Source organism: Aspergillus sydowii, assembly GCF_001890705.1.
Source record: "Aspergillus sydowii CBS 593.65 unplaced genomic scaffold ASPSYscaffold_2, whole genome shotgun sequence".
NCBI classification, from domain to species: Eukaryota; Fungi; Ascomycota; class Eurotiomycetes; order Eurotiales; family Aspergillaceae; genus Aspergillus; species Aspergillus sydowii.
The window spans coordinates 1,980,318-1,997,971 of record NW_024467860.1 but is presented as its reverse complement, the minus strand read 5'-3'; the positions used below and the strand labels follow the sequence as shown (position 1 = coordinate 1,997,971).

The following is a 17,654-nucleotide window of genomic DNA, read 5'->3' as shown; positions in this document are numbered from 1 at the left end:
TATATTCAATGTAATCTCGTGTAACAATAGCGTACTTGAAAATTATAACTATATCGTACTATATATATAATCTTTCCAACCAATAATAAAAGAAATATAATAATATATATTGCGAGTTTCTTCTCCAAATATTGAGATTTAATATGGTCGCTTGTACTCTTCCGATCTCATGCTCTTGAAGGCACGTGAGTTGTGAATCAAGATGGCAGTTCAGCCAATAGTAGAGTGTCCCCTGTATGACCGCCTCGAAGTAGTTTTTTCTGCCAATTTTTCTTTGCATTATCTTTTTTTTTTTTTTTTTTCTTTCACGAAATCAACAGAGATATAAGCACGGATTGACCTTGAAAAGCCCAAATCATTTCGCGGAAATGGGTGCTCACAGTAAGAAAGGCGCGTCCGCAAAGACGGAGAAGAAGGTAAATGCTTCCTCACCACCATATTTTATAATTTCAAGAGTAGGTTTGTTAACGATTTTGGATGAAGCAGACAAAGGCCAGCAAGGGTGCCGACACTGCACTTCCACCAAATTTGATCTCGGCGCTCTCAGTTTTCTTTACTGAACAGGGTCTTACGTCCACAAGCGCAGCTTTTACCAAGGAGCTGGCCAAAAAATCCATCAAATCGCCTGAAACGGACTCCAAAGATGTACCCTCTCTATTAGAGATTTTCCAAAACTCCGATACCCAAACGGACGGCAAGACGGCTTCTAGCTCCTCTGGCAGCTCATCTTCGAGCAGTGACAGTGCTGCCGATAGCTCGTCAGACGCCGATTCATCTGACTCTGATGTGGAGATGTCCGAAGCACCAAAGCCTCAGCAGAAGAGACGCGGATCGTCCTCTTCAGCTTCCTCATCTTCGTCTTCTTCTTCTTCTTCTTCTTCTTCTTCTTCTTCTTCTTCTTCTTCGTCTTCTTCGTCTTCTTCATCCTCGTCGTCCTCTTCGTCCTCGTCCTCGTCAAGTTCCTCTGACAGTGATGCTGATGATGAAGACGAGGACGAGGCAACGCCCGCTCCTGGCCCTGCTTCTAAAGGTGTTAAGCGGAAGGCCGAATCAAGCTCTTCTTCATCCTCGGGGTCTGATTCAGGGGAAGCCCCGAAAGCAAAGAAGACCAAAGTAAGATCGGTGACCAAAGAATCATCTTCATCCTCCAGCAGTAAAAGCTCTTCATCGGACTCTTCGTCCGACTCCGACTCCGACTCCGACTCCGATGCCTCTTCCAGCTCTTCGTCTAGCTCTTCGTCTAGCTCCTCATCTAGCTCGTCCAGTTCATCTTCGGATTCGTCCTCGTCCTCGTCCGAATCTGAATCCGACTCCGCCAGAAAGTCAGACAAGAAGGCTCTAAAGGCCGCCACCAAAACGCCGCTTCCTCCTTCTGACTCGAGTTCCAGCGAGACTTCAGATGACTCCTCCGAGGGATCCTCCAGCACAAGCGGTACACTTCAGAACTCTGAGTCCGAAACTCCTGCCAAAACGACTGCTGCCACATCCCAAACCCCTATCTCCTCTAGCGCTAGCCCAGCTCCAGGAAATGGCAACGGAAACGGCAAGAGAAAGCATACCGGCACTCGCCCTACGCCGCTAGCAGCTCTCAGCGAGCTTCCCCACGACCACCCGTCTAACACCTACATCCCTTACGCATACGCCGAGAAGGCCTTCAAAGATCTCTCCGTGACACGCGGCAAGGGCTTTACTAAGGAAAAGAACAAGAAGAAGCGTGGCTCTTACCGTGGTGGCCCCATCGACATCGCTGGCGGAAAATCGTTCAAGTTCGATGACTGAATAATCAACTACGATGATACCATGCGAGACCGGGTTTAGTCTCCAATTAATCTTTCTGCGGTAATTACACCGATTTGTTGTTTCTACTGCGGCGAGTTCTTTACGCCCAACAAAAAGATCACTTTATTCAAGGGGATAAATCCATATCTCTATCAATAGATCTCGTTTATTTCGCTTGCAAGCAAGGCGCTTATGGAGCTGGGGGTGATTATTTCTGTTATTTTGTTTTCCCCTTATCATTAAGGGACGAAAATTACCTAAAATTTTTCTACAACTTGTGGCTATCGCAAAATTCAAATGCTGTTTATCTTCCAGGTAGCGACACCATAGTACCCTCTATATGCTTTTCAATCCTGACGTCAGCCGTAAAGTTCAACTCCTATAAACAATGCCATGAAATAAAAAGCCCACGGGGAGAAAATGAACAATCCTTAACACCCTTTACACCATTGTAAAGAAGAAGCAGGAAAATCAGAAATCCCTCCGCCTCCACGCACCAGGCGCTTCAAGTGGCCTCCACCTTCTATCCCAACCAGTTGCCTGCTCATTTGCAATGTTCTGATCGTCGATCTCCGAAAACGGCTTCTGGGACCTTAACTTGGAACAGGTTGTTGTGTCCCTACTATCCGGCCTCTCATAGGCCGACAACTCAATGACATCGTTGGCATTGGCTGTTTTGTTTTTGTTATAATTCAGGTTCAAATCGAGGGCGTCGCGGTACCAAGCCTGATTGGGCCCGGTTAGGTCATCTGTAGATGCGAAATCCAGTCGAACTATCCCGCCAGCGATTCCTGTGTATATAGTGGGCGATAAGAGGGATGGAGATGACATAGTGTAGATTGGACCGCGGTATCTGTTTCTAGAAAACCGAGGCACATTACCATTGCGGGAGGTGGGAGGGTTGACCGAGAGAAAGATAGAGAGGTCCTTGCTTGGATAGCTTGGGGATCGTTGACTTTGGGCGAGGCTCGAAGACGAAAAGCCATTGGCCGTGGGGGTTGCCTGTCGTCTCGTTTCGCGGTAACTGTACGTAGTCGGCATTCGAAGGTCAAATATCTTGAGGACAGCATCGCCACCTGCACCGACAACGAAGCGGTCATGGCCGAATGGATGTATGCTATACACGGGATTATAATCCGCTATATCTACGTACAGCATTTCGTATGGCTTGTGCGAGCGTAAATCATGAAGTCTGCATGCCATAAGCACTGATCGTTCGTTCATAAGAGTGACATAAGGACTTACCTCAGGGCACCATCACCCCAAGCTGCAAGGAAAGTATTGCCTGGGGAGTCTCCGGTCTGTCCACTAAGGGGTTCAATTGCAGTAACAATTGGCCTTTTTGCAAGTCTGTTTAATGCTGCTGGGACCAAATTGTCTGCGGATATTGGATGCGCCACCGATAATCGTTCCTGCGAGATTGTCGAGACCGCAATTGGGTCTTCTGGGCGTGCCGTGGCCACCGCAAAACGATTTGGGGAAAGAAATTTGGAACTCCGATTACGTCCAGAACCACCCTCACCTATCTGGAGATTCCCGAATGCTTGGACTTCTGCATCGTTTGTTGTCGTGCTGTAGAATGCGACTGTTCCATTGCTGAATTGGGTTGCCAGAATTGGCTCTGGGCCGTTGGAGATATCTGTCCGTTCAATCTCTAGGCCATAAGTCTGAAACTTCTGTTTTTGCTCATAGGTGTGGTTTTCTGGTGCAATTGCTAGATGCACAAGTTCACCGCGCATTCGGCCAAGAATCAAATGTTCCTGGTTTGGACTTTTTGTGCGGTGCTCGGGGCGCAGGAGATGGATGCTATTAATATCATCATGACTACTGATATGTTCCAAATCGTTGAAGACAAACGATTTTTGCAATTGTTGAGATCCGGTCTGTCGAATCTGGAGTATCAGCTCATGCGCCGCGCTCCAGGCCAGCACCTCACGTCGGTCATGCCAACTCGATCCATTCCAAACTTCATATGAGTCGATGGAAGGCCGATATTCATGGGTAGGATTATCATTTCGGGTTGCCCGGAGCGATCCGCCTAGCTGCTCTGCATCATATGGGCGGCAAACGAATCGGGCTACAATCGCATGCCTATCCAAAGCGCGGGAGCGAGAAGTGAGAGCCTGGGCCGCATCTTTCCAAAACGGGGGTGTAGGTATGTTGTGAAATCGGCTATTCAAAAAAGCTCGGAAAATCCTCCAATCCTCGCCAGAAATGATTTCGTGCAGTCGGCGACACGTCCGGCCCAAATAGGCCAAAGCGCTTGCAGTTGGCAGATGAGTGGCGACAAGATAAACGACTTCTGCAGGCAAGTCGGAAAGAAGCATGATAAATGCTTTGGGTTCTATGTTCAATACAATAACGATGATCGCAGAAAACGAGTGCTCTGCGAAACACCTTGGTAAATAGTGTGATCAAGTATTATGTTGTTAAAGGAAACCAAGAGTGCGCCTCCCAACTGTACCCATCTATTTGATCAGAATTCTAGGTGTTGAGGCAATGAAAACGATGTATTGGCCTGAACCATCGTGGGGATCAATGTCAGACTAGGGCGCAGCGATGAGCCATGATGTGACTCATGGAGGACACATCTTTCCGGAAAAAGAAATAAGGCGGCACGAACAAAATTCGTTCGGTGAGGAAAGCTACCACGCAGCGGTGTCAGCTCTTGAAAAATATCGGGCCCAGGACGGATGAGGTTTCTCAGCGGGAGTATCGTCAATATACCTAGTGGGAGAACGCAGAGTGGATGGAAATGTGGTGGTGAGTTCTTATGTCATCCAACCATCATCTCTCTGTATGAGAGCCTCCAACTCCCTCGCATTCTTTCTTGCTGCCACAAGACCTCCCGAGATATGTCATGACTAACTGATACTACAACGGGGTCACACAAACCCTCGACCAACTCTCTGGGTATTACTGGCACCGTCCCCGGACCCTTTCACCCCATGCGGGGTCTCACGAGCAGGGCAGGTCTAACCGGCGGCGGGGCGATTAGTGATTGCCGATAGCCCATTGCTTGGAGACAAAAGATAAGCTCAAACCATATAAGAAGCGATATTTGGGTCTCCTGCCATTCTATTGTTTCTCACTCTATAAGGATTTTGAATCTCCAGATTGATCTCGTTGTCTCTGCATCATGGAGGTTCCAATGTTCGTATGGATAGCACCCATCGTGCTAGGCATACTTCTACTTTACGAGTTCGTGATATACCCTGTTTTTCTGTCTCCATTGTCGAAGCTTCCATGCGCGCATTGGACGGCTCCAATGTCTCCTGCGTGGATTCTCTGGAGGCGATATCAAGGCCAGAACAACCGGACCATCCATGCAGCCCATGAACAGCTAGGGCCCATAGTGAGGCTTGGCCCATCGGAGATCTCCATCAACTGCGTTGAAGGAGGCATAAAGTCGGTATATACGGGCGGATTCGACAAGCATGATTGGTATCCGCGCGTTTTCGGTTCTTTTGGGTAAGCAAGGACAGGATGAGAAGAACGTTTCTCAACAAAACAAAGACACTAAGTCGGTATTACGTGCATATAGGGCCGTCAGCATGTTCACCATGACCGGTAGCAAAGCCCATTCTACCCGGAAAAGGATGCTATCCAATATATACAGCAAATCCTTCCTACAATCGTCCCCTCACTTAAAGCTCATATCCAAAACGATCATCTTTGAACGTCTCCTGCCTATCCTTCAAGGGGCTGCCACCTCCAAAAAGGATATCGATGTCCATGACCTTAACCAGGGATTGACCATGGATTTTGTCTCGCCGTACCTCTTTGGATTAACTAATGGGACTAACTTCCTACAGGACCAGGAATTCAGACGCAAAATGCTGTACCTCTACCAATGCAGAAAGCCGTTTGAATTTTATTATCAAGAGGTCCCGGGCCTTTTGGCCCCACTGAAACGCATAGGTATACGTTTGATCCCTAAATGGTGCGATGACGCGAATGAGATCCTCGATTCCTGGGGCTTGGAGCTTTGCGATAAAGCGGAAGCGTGTATTGATTCAACAGAGCTCAACATCGAACCTGTTGTATACAAGCACCTAAAACAAGCAATTTCAAAACATACTCCACTCAAGGTAGACAACCAAAGGCTACACGAGGAATATCTTGAGCAGCAGAGGCTTGAGATTGCTTGTGAGCTATACGACCACCTCACGGCAGGCCACGAAACTAGCGCTGTCGTTCTGACCTACCTTTTCTGGGAGCTATCTCAACATCCGGACTTACAAAAGGACCTCCGCGACGAACTTCGTACCCTAAGCCCAGAAATATCCTACCCACCCTCATCAGCAGTGCCAGAATTACCGTCACCGAAATCGATAGACTCCTTGCCTCTTCTAGATGCCATACTCACTGAAACATTGCGACTCCACGCTTCCATTCCGGGTATCCAACCTCGAGTTACTCCATTCCCCACGTGCAAGCTTGTTGGATATGACAATATCCCTGCGAACACAAGAGTAAATGCACAAGCGTACTCTCTCCACCGCAATGCCGAAGTGTTTCCTGATCCCGAGACATGGGAGCCGAAGCGGTGGCTCAAGGACTATAACGCAGTCTCAGATCTGGAGGAAAGGAGACGGTGGTTTTGGGCATTTGGAAGCGGCGGACGAATGTGCGTGGGGAGTAACCTGGCCGTGCAAGGTAACGTAGATATTCCATTCAATGGCAAAACGACCAAAGGTGCTGACAAGTGAATAGAAATGAAGTTGGTTGCCGCAGCTATCTATACCAATTTCAGAACTTCCATTATCGACGACGACGGTATTGAGGCAATTGACGCTTACACTGTCAAACCGAGGGGAGAAAAGTTGATTCTCAGATTCGAAAACTTACAATAAATCGAGCACTCAGTTCCTCAGCTCCTGGCAGGTTGTACTTTTTCCACAGGAACCGCCATTGAGATAATTATATTTTCCTTGAGCAGGATGGTCATTTTTTCCCCATTCCAGAAAGGCTCAATGTTGAAAATAAATCTTTGCTTTCCAAATCAAAGTAATATACAGACAGTACATATACAAAAGGCTAGACCAATAATTCTGCCCATGCAAGCCATAAACTCCATAAGTGATATCCCCCTCAATCTCCCCAGTCGAGACAGGAATGGGGCACAGTGTTCAACAATGCTACCTTATGCAGGAAAACTTTGGGCGCTGGGAGACTTCGGAGCGCTCATTATGTCGCATATCGCATGCGGTCGAGTCCCCGGAAAATGAACCCCAATCCCAATATAACACAACTTCTCTAACCGAACCAGCATTTAAGTCTTCTTCTTCTTCGGCCCCACAACCTTCGGATACATTCGCATAAGGTGGTAGTTGATGGCGTTCCTCTTGGTGGTTTTGGGTTTCTGTATGTGAGAACCACACCATTAACATATCATTCATTTTCGGCATTCGAAGGAGCGGAGAGAAGTCATGGCAGATCAAGACAATGTAGAAAAAGAAAAAGTCAAGTAATGTGCAGGACTCTGAAGTAGGAAGGTATATACGCACATGTGAATCCATACACTCTCTCAGCTGCTGCTCCAGAGCAACACACCCTTCCTTTGGCCCCGCTGACGCCCAGCAACCTGCAATGGAAGAGAAGAATAGGTTAGCCTCGTCTTATAAGGTGAAATGTATCCGCCATAGACTAGATTGGGATTTCTTGAATGGACTGGTAGTCATTCGTTGCAAGCTCCCTTCCCCCACCAACTCAACCCCAGCCAATGCAATGCGATCCATCAACAAATACAACAAAACATCCAAATCAAGAGACGAGCAGACGTACTCAGCATCGCAGACATAACCGCCGCACAGGGACTAAGTTCATTTGAGACCGGGGCGCGCACGCGGAGATGGGTGATCGAGTTTAAACGGACCGGGTTGAGGCGGGTTGAGACGTTTTTCGGCGGCATCTTGACAGGTAGACTGCGCTTGCCCCTTAGCTCTTAACAGGAGAACGAAGGATTGTTATTAACAACGGTGGGCTCGGAGGTGGTCGCGGCCCTATATGGATTGACGCTGGTAGAAATTATTGCGGTGTTGGTTCCCGTCGGAGAACGCCAAGACTTTGTTGGAATAATTCTCCCGAGTCCGCGGAGGTTGCTGACGTAAACATCCTTTGATTGATGGGGCGATTTACTTTTGAGGTTGATTTCAGAGTCTGGATACTACTTACACTATAGATCTTTTTGTTCTTTTTAATTCATTATTGTCAAGATAAATATGGCCACGAAACAGCCTGGAGTTTTTAAAATCACAAAAGCACTTGCGCGGTCTCCAGCAACACGAAATCGGAGGTGCTTCTCAGCACTCCCTCCGCGGCAAGATGCGGCCTCGAAACCAAACGAAGGCGATAAGCCGCGAGAGACGCAAAATGAACCCGAGGAAGAAGGTGCCATGACGCGGAGGCTCTCCGAGATGACAGATCAAGCTATACTTGAAGGAGGGCGGTCAACGCGCAAGAACCTGTCGCACGCGGGGTTCTCGGAGGATCTCAAGAAGGAACTTGAAGAGAGGGTTGCGGCGGCGGCATTTAAGAGTGACCATGCGGCGGCGCACTCTATAGCCAACATGCCAGTATGTTTGATCGTGATTCTATCCATAATGCTTGCGGATATGGTGTCCTAACACCTTGTTTTTACAGGAAAGCGCAGGACAAGGAACCCGGGATATCGCCGGAGCAGCACCTTGGAGTGGATCGGAGAGTACGCACGACGTCACGCTGCGCATGCTTGATAGCTCGAAGAAACCACTCCGTACGCCTTACAAAATACCCCAACCAGGTCCCATTGACACACGGCCCAGCCCCAAACCGCCGCGCCACCCCGGTTTGCGCATCGCCGACGCGAAAGAACGAACCGCTACCTACACATTGAGTCAAAGTGAGGGGGTCACAGAGACGGAACGAGAAGCTATGAGAAGGGAGATGCGAGAGCGATTCTCGCCGGGTGCTCGGCCGATGCCGGCGACATTACAAGGCCTAGCGTCTCTGGCGAATGAGCGGATCGAGGACGCCGTTGCACGCGGACAGTTCGATAGAATAAAACGGGGGAAGGGCGTCGGTACGGAAACAGATCACAACGCCAATAGCCCGTTCATAGACACGACGGAATACTTCATGAATAAGATTATCCAGAAGCAGGAGATCGTCCCTCCTTGGATCGAGAAGCAACAAGAACTCGGGAGGGAAATCGAAAGGTTCCGACAACGACTAAGAGTTGAATGGCGACGACACGCAGCGAGGATAATAGCCAGCCATGGAGGGTCTCTGGAGGCGCAGATGCGACGAGCTCAAGCATACGCAGCCGCGGAAGCTCGACATACCAGCCGCGTTAATATAGAGAAAGCGTTCATCGATTCCGACTCCGGTTCTACGGCCTCGACCGGTGAAACATCTTCTCTAGATAACGACTCTAAACTACCACACCTCTCCCCTCTCCGCGACCCGCAATACATGGCAAACGAACGCTCGTTCCTCGAGCTATCGGTAAAAACTATTAATGCCAATACACGCTCATACAATCTGCAAGCGCCGCCGGTAGCGCAAAAGCCGTACCTTAACCTCGAGCGTGAGCTAGCGGCTTGCTATGCCGACGTTGCTCCCACTTTAGCAGAGGAGATCAAGCGGCGTGCTACTGAGAGGGCTCGTCCTTCCGCATCCATTGGAGCGAAAGCAACGAGCGTGCTTGACTCCTTAGGCACTTCTCATACGACTCGGGTGTACGAAGAAGATCAGTCTAAGGGCTATGGATTTAAGCAATTTTGGCAAGACATGTTTTCCAAGAAGTGACCGGTACTATAGATCTGGTGCTAGGTAGGTATACGCTTGTAAATACGCGATAACATAAATTATATAGGCACGGTGTCATCAATGAACAAGCAGACTCTTGTTTCATACTATTCTGATAGCTAAAGCTAGAAGTGACTCTCAATATGAATAATAGGGGTACAGAAAGGGGCAACCTGATGGGAACGAGAGGTAATACAAAGCGCGGTATCATGTACATCAAGAATTATACAGCGGCGTGAAGTTCATTTTGTGGGAACTGCGACTTGTCATCGACGGTTTCGTGAAGACTTCCTTGGCTCAGCATTAATTTATTTAAGACTTTGGTCCCATCAGTGATAAGTTTTCGAAGAGCCCAGAAACCGGCTATCACTTGATAGTACATAGACAAAACCAACACGAACTCTAGCAACAGCCAGTCCCAACTGTTAAATTGGTAGGCCCCCTGGACCCCCACCCAAAGGAGTGCTGCATAAGTCGCCAGGAAGTTGCCGACAATAAAGCGTATTACAGCAGCCCTAATAACTGACTCCCAATGTTTCTGGTCTTGATTTGTGTACGTCTTATTCTCGTCGAACTTCGGTGCAGCCGCCTGCCTAAGTGTTCTCACCGACCTTGTGAGACACGAAGCGCAAAAAAGCATGGCAAGAGCGAACAGGAGTTGGAAAGGATGTTGAAAGACTAGGTCTTGCGTAATAACTGTTCGAGTGATCCCCTGATTAGAGATACACCCCTCTCGGTTGCAACAGACCATCTGGTGTGCCGGCACCTCGTACATGCCGCCCAAGTGAAAGGAGTTGTTGTATCTGAGGGGAGCGATGATATCACGTTTCATGGGAATGATGAAGTTATGCCACGGTATCTTTGGCATGCCGTCCTTCGGCCAGCCGGCTTGTTCCATGTCGTTGTCGCCAAACGGGAGACGAGAGATAACTTCAGTATCTCCAACCCAGATTTCGTTAACGGCGTTCCCGGGCTGTGTGAAGTCGTCGGACTTGACACCTCGGACTGTAGACAGTTTCTGGCCCATGGAGGAATGATTTTCGCAGAAAAAGAAAAGAAAGAAAAAAGCAAAAGAGTGTAATAGATCTGTATGATAACTGTGTCTGAATATTAGATGTAGCACGGCATCAAACAAGAGTGAACCTGGGGGATGTGACTTGACCATATGAGAGGCCTCGAGGTGACGACGGCCGGGCCTCCATCGCGACTTCCGCGTTGATGAAAGTTAGTTCCTTCTACTTTCAGATGGTACTCGTGGCTCAAGTCAAATCAGGAAGGTGTGACTGAGTTTGGCCATATGAGCAGGAGGTACGCTTCCGAGCGGACTGGTTATACTCTCCGCCAACTGTAGAGACTGTAGTCCTAGGGCATCGAGGCCCAGGGAGCGAAGGAATTTCGCTCAACGAGATCATTCCCAGCCCAAACTTAGTTCATCCTTCCAACAATGGAATCTCATCACCCTGGCCCAGTCATCGCTTATCAAAAAGCTGAGGGACTTGCAAGAAATGGCAATGGTTGATCCACGGTATATGTGAGCCTTGTGACTTTGTTCCTGGCTGACACATTGCTTTTCCTCCAGGAACAGCCGCAAGACGGCCATCCAATAGTATAAAGTAACTTCTTGCCAACGTCACTGCCGAACAATGTGGGAAGAAAGCAGTATTTGACTATTGAGCCTATGTCGAGTCCTTCGAGAGGCGGCCTCTGATCCCGTCCCTATTGGAGATAGCAACGAGAGCAATGATAACTAGAGAGCGAATATGGGGATGATGATTCCAGAAAACGCTATTTAAGATGGAATTCAAATGCATTTGGAGCTCAAAACATTGGGACAAACGGAATAACCTGCCCCTAGATGGAGTCTTTTCTTGCTAATTTCAGTTACACATAAATCAATCCAAACTTTTTTCCAAGAAATCAACTGATAATCTTCCAAGCCAACCCAATTCATGTGGTATATAACATAGAAGACCGAACCTAACTCCCATATAGAACCGTACAAGTTTATGACAACTCCGCATCAAACTCTTCATACCCTTTCCCCATCTTTCTATTCTCCATCTCCCGTTCCTGTTTCCGTTCCCTCTTCCTCTCCTTTTCGGCCTCCGCATAGGCATTACTCGTGGTCATGAGCTCTCCCTGCCCATAAATCGGCGCAATCCTTTCCTGGCTGGTATTGGTCTCAAACACGCGCGTGATCTCCGTATCCTTCCGAATGCCCTTCCACGGCTGTCGCGTGGATAAATGTTTCAGATCCGTCGCTGTAGCCGATCGAGTCGGGTCTCGCATAGATGAGGTACCTGTACCTGTGCCGTTGTTGGGATACGAGGAGCTTATGTGTAGCGGGCCGGACTTGAACAGTTTGCGGAGCGACGAGAGGGAGCCGGACATTAGGCCGAGGTTGAATTCGACGACCATCCAGATTAGGGACGATGAGGCGGATTCTAGGAAGTGGTTGTTAATAGGTTATATTGGGGTTGGGTGGGTTGTTGAGGTAGGAGGGAACGGCATATGGTGAGACGTACTGGTGAAGTTTGTTGAGTCTTGGGTGTAGGAGAGGGTGCTGAAGCGGACGAGGGCTGCTATGCATGCAAGGAAGCCTGCGGTGTTGTTAGCGAGAGAGGATACTTAGTACGGTGTTGAATTTAGGGTAGCGTACCAATTGCAAACAGGCCGAGAATCATAAGGCGTTTTTTCACTGGCATCTGGAGATTCCAAATAGGACGAATGGGCAGGGAAAGGATCAACACATCCAGAACAAACATGATGACACCTTGTGTCATGAGAACAGCATAGTGTGTATGCGGTGACCAGCACTCCGCATCTGTGATACTCTTGTCATATGCAGCGTGGGCTGGTCGACATTGAAAAGCCAATGCGAAGGTCATGGCGATTGTAAATACTGCGATGAAAGCCATGGTTGATAACCCGGCAATATGGATAGACTTGTTGGGGAAGAGTCGCAGAATGAAGATAGTAAGGCTGAATTTCACAAGCGCCCCGACGATGAGGTAGCAACATTCTGTGCCAAATTGGATCTTGAACCACACTACAAGGTCTTCTGCGGATACATTGACTGTGTCGGCCCCAAGGCCAAAGTATGTTATCGTAAATGCCATGGCAGAGAAAGTGTTTACGGCAATCTGTGCAAGTCAATAGTCCTGTAATTGCCGTGGTTCAGCGTGCCGGACTTACCAGCGCAAGCATCACCATCCAGTCATCCAGTCCGAAGCTGCGCAGAACAAATTTTCGGAGATATAGCTGTCAAACTCAATCAGTGCTCTTCATCTCCCGCAGAATGGCTCGGTCAACATACACGAAGGCCGCAGACGAGCGTTGTTAAGATGGCCAGCACTAAGACGATGGCACGCACGACTGTGGTCATATGGGCAGTGCCTCCATTGTTGCCGTCTGCATCTCGCTTCATCATCGGGCCTTCCATGATGGGTGGAATGCCTCAATGGACCAGCAACAGAGCAAACAGCAGAGTTTGGGTCGCGAGAATGGTCAGACGGACACGACATCCTGACCGCGGACGGAGACCGTTATCTGATGATGGAGACAGTATGGCAGCCGGGGACACGGCAAATTGCCCTCTCCATCGAGTACAGTTAATTGTCATTGCCAACGGGGAAGTGGATTTTCCCACGGGCTGAGCCAATCGTCCCGATCGATCACTCGTTCGCAGGGCGGGACGGTGCAACATAAAGTTTGACGGCGAGGGGGCCGAAGGAACCTGAACCATGTTGATGGCTGCCATCGACCCATCAGCCGTAAGCAAGGTCCACAGAACGAAATCCACAGAGGTTCTGCTGGTGCCGGGGCCGTTCCTTGGTGGCTTCTTGTTGCAGACTGTGTCGTATAGAACTGTCGCTTCGAGAGTAAGTGTCCCCCCGCCCCAGGACTACAAAGCGTTAGCATTGTCTGCACAATTCCGGTTTCCTTCCTCCTCGTTTCGCATGTGCTGATCGCCGTTCCCTCTCTTGCAGTGTCTGTTCGCGTGCAGAAGAACAATCAGGAATCAAGATGGCTGCTAGTGCTCTGACTTGCTCACCCGAGACGGTGCTTGCCATTGTCAGCCAGGCAAACGAAGCGAGCAACAGCACCAGCATTGCAGAGCAACTGAAGAAATTTGCAGTCCTTCCTTGCTCCGAGAAAGACAAGGTTCGACCGTTGTTTGTGACGAGCGTCTTCGCGCTTGTCTTTGGAGACAACGCAGCCGTCCAGGGGTCGGAGGACTACGAGCTGCAGCGTCAAGTGCCATGGCAAGTATTCAGGCCCGAGTTCCTTGACGGAGTATCTGTTTCAGCTCGTGAATGCTAACTCTTTCGAGCAGGTCCACCAATTGCTGGCTTGAGCCCCGAGTCATTGTGGCGCCCACCACGGCCCAGCAAGTTGCGGCGGCCCTAGCCCTTTGTAATTTCCTTCGTACTAAATTCTCCGTCCGCGGCGGTGGTCACCTGCATAATCCTGGTTTCAACAGCAACAACGGCGGCGTGGTTATTTCTCTTGGCAAATTCAAGCAAGTCAATCTCTCGGACGACATAACCACCGCAGACGTCGGCCTTGGTTTAACATGGCTTGATGTATACAAGGCCTTGGACCTCGACGGCCTCGCCGTGACCGGTGGTCGAGTACCTACTGTCGGCATCCCTGGTCTAATCCTAGGAGGCGGGATCTCCTTCCAGAATAGCCGGTATGGTGTTGGTGCGATGGGCGTCACCAACTATGAGGTATATCCCTATATTCAGTCAATACGCCGTCCGTCCATGCCAACGACCACCAGGTTGTCCTCGCAGACACAAGCATTGTCAACGCCAATGCGCACGAAAACCCAGACCTATTCTGGGCGCTCAAGGGAGGCGGTTCCAATTTCGGTGAGTTCCCATTCACCACCAGCAGTAGGCCATCTAACACCATACAGGAATCGTGACCAAAATCGAGATGGCTACAATTCCCAACAAAATCTGGGCCCAGGCCACAGTCTATCCACCCACCGCATACGACCAGCTCATGAAAGCCCTTATGCAGTACCATGATACAATTGAGACAGATGATCAAGCAACTCTCATTTGGCACCACACCAACCAAGCCATCCTTCTCGTCTACGTCTACTGCTCCCCCATTGAGAAACCTGCCGCGTTTGCCCCGTTCTACGATATCCCCTCCTTGATGGACCTGGTCCCACCGGGTCTCAGGACTATCTACGACCTCATCCAGGCTCTAGCGGACGTAAATTCTCCCGAGCCTATGATGTATGTTTCTACATCCATCCTTTATCCAAATCCAACCGCATTCATAGAACAAGACCAACTAACCGTTCCTCTTCTCCATCCAATTCAGACACGACTTCCGCACAATGTCCAGCCGCCCCTCGCTAACCGTCTACAACGCAATCGAGGAAGCTCGCCAAGAGCAACTCGCTGCGCTAGCCGATCTCGAAGGCGTTGTCCTCACTAACGTCTTCCAGCCCATGTCCTCACTAGCGATGAAGCAGAGCGCCAATTCACCTCTCGGGCTGGATCCTGTCGGGCAACAATGTACGTACATATATCCCAACTCCCCTTTTCTCCTCTCCNGGTTCCGACTTGATGGTCTTGTCTTTTTAACTAATGATTTCCTCCAGGGTTCCTCGCAACAGGCGATTACAAAGACCCCAGTCACGAGCCGCGCGTCCGAGAAGCCCTAAAGAGAATCGTCGATGTTGCTGAAGAAACTGCGGAAAAGGAGGGGGCGCTCGTGTCTTATAAATACGTGAACTATGCATCGAGGGACCAAGATGCGCTGGCTAGTTATGGGAGCGGGAATATTCAAAGGCTGAAGGAGGTTGCGATGAAGTATGATCCCTCGGGGGTCTTTCAGGACTTGCAGGCTGGGGGTTGGTTGCTTTCTAGGGTTGGATCAGGACCGGCTTAGATTTGCTGTGGTTTGGTATCGAGTAAGCTATCTCAAGTCGTGTGTACTGTATTTATCACATGCGTGGGAGATCCCGTGTTGGATGATTGAATGTCTCGGAGTATATAGTGGAATACTCGCGTAATTACCGTGGTACGATATCTGACTTAGCATTATTGAGAGCAACTTGTTTCATGTTTTTATTATCACTATTACTATTATTTAACCTCTATATGACGACGACATTTGCTTCTTATTTGGGTATTTGGAAAACATGGCGAGTCCGCTTCACTCCTTGACGCTATTCACTTATGCATCGTGCACACCTGCAACAATGCTAAATTGGCCCCCAGCAGAAGCCAGGACCAATCTCTTCCCATCGACATATTTGTTGCTCAGCAGCGTGGGAAGGACAACTTCATCAATATCACCAGGCTGCCCGGCCTGTTTTTGGACATTGAAGCCCCAGCTGTACGCCTCTCCTTCCTTTGTGATGACAAATGAATGGTCTGTTCCTAGACCCAACGATTCAACAGATTTATCACTGATATTGCTGATGACGGTCGGAGTCTGTAAGATCCGAGGGCGATCACGCTCGTCAAAGATAACATCGGAAGTAGGGAGGTTGCTTAAGTCGTGTCCCAGCGCGTTGTTCTCAATTCGGCCCCATGAAAGACACTTTCCTCCTTCGTTAATGGCAAGACTGTGGTCTTTGCCACCGTGTATGGATACGATTTTGGATTTCTGTTTGAGCGACTTGGCCTTGGTGGGATATACCACAACCGCATCACTTTGACCAGCACTAGTGAATATTGCGGTTTGCCCGTAGTTGTTTGAGCCCCAGCCGTACACAGCACCGCTCTTGTGAATCGCGAAGGAATGATATGCCCCAGTACCGATATTTGTCATTCCAGAGGGAAGGGCACATTCTCCTGGAACAAGCGGGTGAGGTGCATCGTGGTGTGCTCGGCGTCGACCAAGCTGATGCTGTTCATCACAGCCCCATGAAAAGACAGTGCCCTTTGACGTTAAAGCCAGCAAGTGCTGAGCGCCAGCCGCAAGTTTTGTGACATTGCTTAGACCGGGAATTAGTACCGGCTCCCTCTGTTGCTTTTTGGAGCTAGGTGAGAATCCGATCTCCCCACTGTTTCCCTAGTGTCTGTTAGTAGAGTTAATGGGTAAAACATGGAAGATGGGGGGAGCTTACTCTGAAGGTCCCCCAGCCGAACACCAAGCCAGTGGTAGTAAGGGCAAATGTTGCACTGTCAGTAGCTGCAACCTGTGTAAAGACCGTGTCGGGCGGGAAACAAGACGGGTCCACAGGCATTGGAGTAGCCTCTTTCAAGTTCAGATTGACCAGTTCCTCTTCCTCGTCACTATCAGGGCTGTCTTCCTGATCGCGTAATTTGATTTCCTCATCATCTTGCTTTGTATCTCTCCCAAGAGCGCCCTCGTCGTTAACGCCCCATGTCAGGATTTTGTTATCGTGCGTAAGCGCAGCCGAATGAACACCGCCAACAGCGAGTGTGACCACTCCTACTGCATCTGCCAGGAGTTTGGGGTTAAGGACCGGACGTGGGATCTCGGTCTTCTTAGTCGCATCCCCTAGCCCTAACTCACCGTCGCAGTTTGTGCCGAACACATATACGTCGAGTCTCTGGGTCGGCGCGGTGTTGATGATTCGAACCGGTGAGGTTTCTGTTTCTGCTCAGGCCAAAAAAATTACCATCAGCTCAAGCTTAAGAAATACCAAAGTGATAGCATGGCTTGATCAAATCCCACCCGAGTACTAATAGCATAACACTTACTTTTCTGCCGTTTCTGCTCTTTCCCAGTGCTCGTGTTTTTTGCGGCAGAAGCTACCGTCTTTCTTTTCTTTTCGATAGTTGTACGGTTTTCCTGGGGCGCAGCATATGGGGCGCTCCGTTTCAAGTTGCGACTCGAGGGCGCCCGCGCCGATTTGCGTGTTGGTGCCATTGCGGATGTCGGCTTAGGTTTGTTTATGGATCGTCAGGTCCCAACAAGTAGTAGTTGCGGAAGACGAAAGGCAAAGGTTCTTGGCGGTGCCAAGTAACTAGTGGCATCATGTGATGAGTACGGCTAGAAGCTGAGTGAAGACAATAGCAACCAAGTTGTGTTAAGTGAATAGTAACAGGTTGTTTTATGGTAATAGTAAGAGGCTGTGTTAT

At 49.3% G+C, this 17,654-nt stretch overlaps 9 protein-coding genes across 9 annotated transcripts; 4 read left to right on the top strand and 5 right to left on the bottom strand.

Moving 5' to 3' along the window:
* Nucleotides 1–477: 477 nt before the first annotated feature.
* Nucleotides 478–1,779, top strand: ASPSYDRAFT_55307 (nucleolar and coiled-body phosphoprotein 1 family protein; the record flags this gene model as incomplete). Its single annotated transcript, XM_040849020.1, has 1 exon — nt 478–1,779. One exon carries the CDS (start codon nt 478–480, stop codon nt 1,777–1,779), a length of 1,302 nt encoding a protein of 433 aa, XP_040706247.1.
* Nucleotides 1,780–2,250: 471 nt separating this feature from the next.
* On the bottom strand, nt 2,251–4,106 carry ASPSYDRAFT_143565 (uncharacterized protein; the record flags this gene model as incomplete). The annotated part of the gene is made up of 2 exons (XM_040841350.1): nt 2,251–2,971; nt 3,025–4,106. The coding sequence occupies 2 exons, from the start codon at nt 4,104–4,106 to the stop codon at nt 2,251–2,253; spliced, it is 1,803 nt and encodes a 600-aa protein (XP_040706246.1).
* An 812-nt stretch (nt 4,107–4,918) lies between these two features.
* Nucleotides 4,919–6,635, top strand: ASPSYDRAFT_55305 (cytochrome P450; the record flags this gene model as incomplete). The annotated part of the gene is made up of 3 exons (XM_040849019.1): nt 4,919–5,250; nt 5,324–6,438; nt 6,496–6,635. 3 exons carry the CDS (start codon nt 4,919–4,921, stop codon nt 6,633–6,635), a joined length of 1,587 nt encoding a protein of 528 aa, XP_040706245.1.
* Nucleotides 6,636–7,054: 419 nt separating this feature from the next.
* Nucleotides 7,055–7,693, bottom strand: ASPSYDRAFT_143259 (mitochondrial 37S ribosomal protein mS37; the record flags this gene model as incomplete). Its single annotated transcript, XM_040841325.1, has 3 exons — nt 7,055–7,144; nt 7,290–7,366; nt 7,567–7,693. The coding sequence occupies 3 exons, from the start codon at nt 7,691–7,693 to the stop codon at nt 7,055–7,057; spliced, it is 294 nt and encodes a 97-aa protein (XP_040706244.1).
* Nucleotides 7,694–8,003: 310 nt separating this feature from the next.
* On the top strand, nt 8,004–9,570 carry ASPSYDRAFT_143024 (DnaJ family domain-containing protein; the record flags this gene model as incomplete). Its single annotated transcript, XM_040841303.1, has 2 exons — nt 8,004–8,357; nt 8,425–9,570. 2 exons carry the CDS (start codon nt 8,004–8,006, stop codon nt 9,568–9,570), a joined length of 1,500 nt encoding a protein of 499 aa, XP_040706243.1.
* Nucleotides 9,571–9,793: 223 nt separating this feature from the next.
* ASPSYDRAFT_196121 (uncharacterized protein) lies at nt 9,794–10,597 on the bottom strand (the record flags this gene model as incomplete). Its single annotated transcript, XM_040843721.1, has 1 exon — nt 9,794–10,597. The coding sequence occupies one exon, from the start codon at nt 10,595–10,597 to the stop codon at nt 9,794–9,796; it is 804 nt and encodes a 267-aa protein (XP_040706242.1).
* Nucleotides 10,598–11,574: 977 nt separating this feature from the next.
* On the bottom strand, nt 11,575–13,012 carry ASPSYDRAFT_28072 (uncharacterized protein; the record flags this gene model as incomplete). The annotated part of the gene is made up of 5 exons (XM_040844471.1): nt 11,575–12,014; nt 12,096–12,170; nt 12,230–12,713; nt 12,766–12,831; nt 12,887–13,012. The coding sequence occupies 5 exons, from the start codon at nt 13,010–13,012 to the stop codon at nt 11,575–11,577; spliced, it is 1,191 nt and encodes a 396-aa protein (XP_040706241.1).
* A 584-nt stretch (nt 13,013–13,596) lies between these two features.
* ASPSYDRAFT_142902 (FAD-binding oxidoreductase) lies at nt 13,597–15,486 on the top strand (the record flags this gene model as incomplete). Its single annotated transcript, XM_040841283.1, has 6 exons — nt 13,597–13,853; nt 13,907–14,303; nt 14,357–14,447; nt 14,495–14,825; nt 14,914–15,110; nt 15,197–15,486. 6 exons carry the CDS (start codon nt 13,597–13,599, stop codon nt 15,484–15,486), a joined length of 1,563 nt encoding a protein of 520 aa, XP_040706240.1.
* A 288-nt stretch (nt 15,487–15,774) lies between these two features.
* On the bottom strand, nt 15,775–17,442 carry ASPSYDRAFT_86120 (uncharacterized protein; the record flags this gene model as incomplete). The annotated part of the gene is made up of 3 exons (XM_040851611.1): nt 15,775–16,617; nt 16,673–17,163; nt 17,274–17,442. 3 exons carry the CDS (start codon nt 17,440–17,442, stop codon nt 15,775–15,777), a joined length of 1,503 nt encoding a protein of 500 aa, XP_040706239.1.
* Nucleotides 17,443–17,654: the final 212 nt, after the last annotated feature.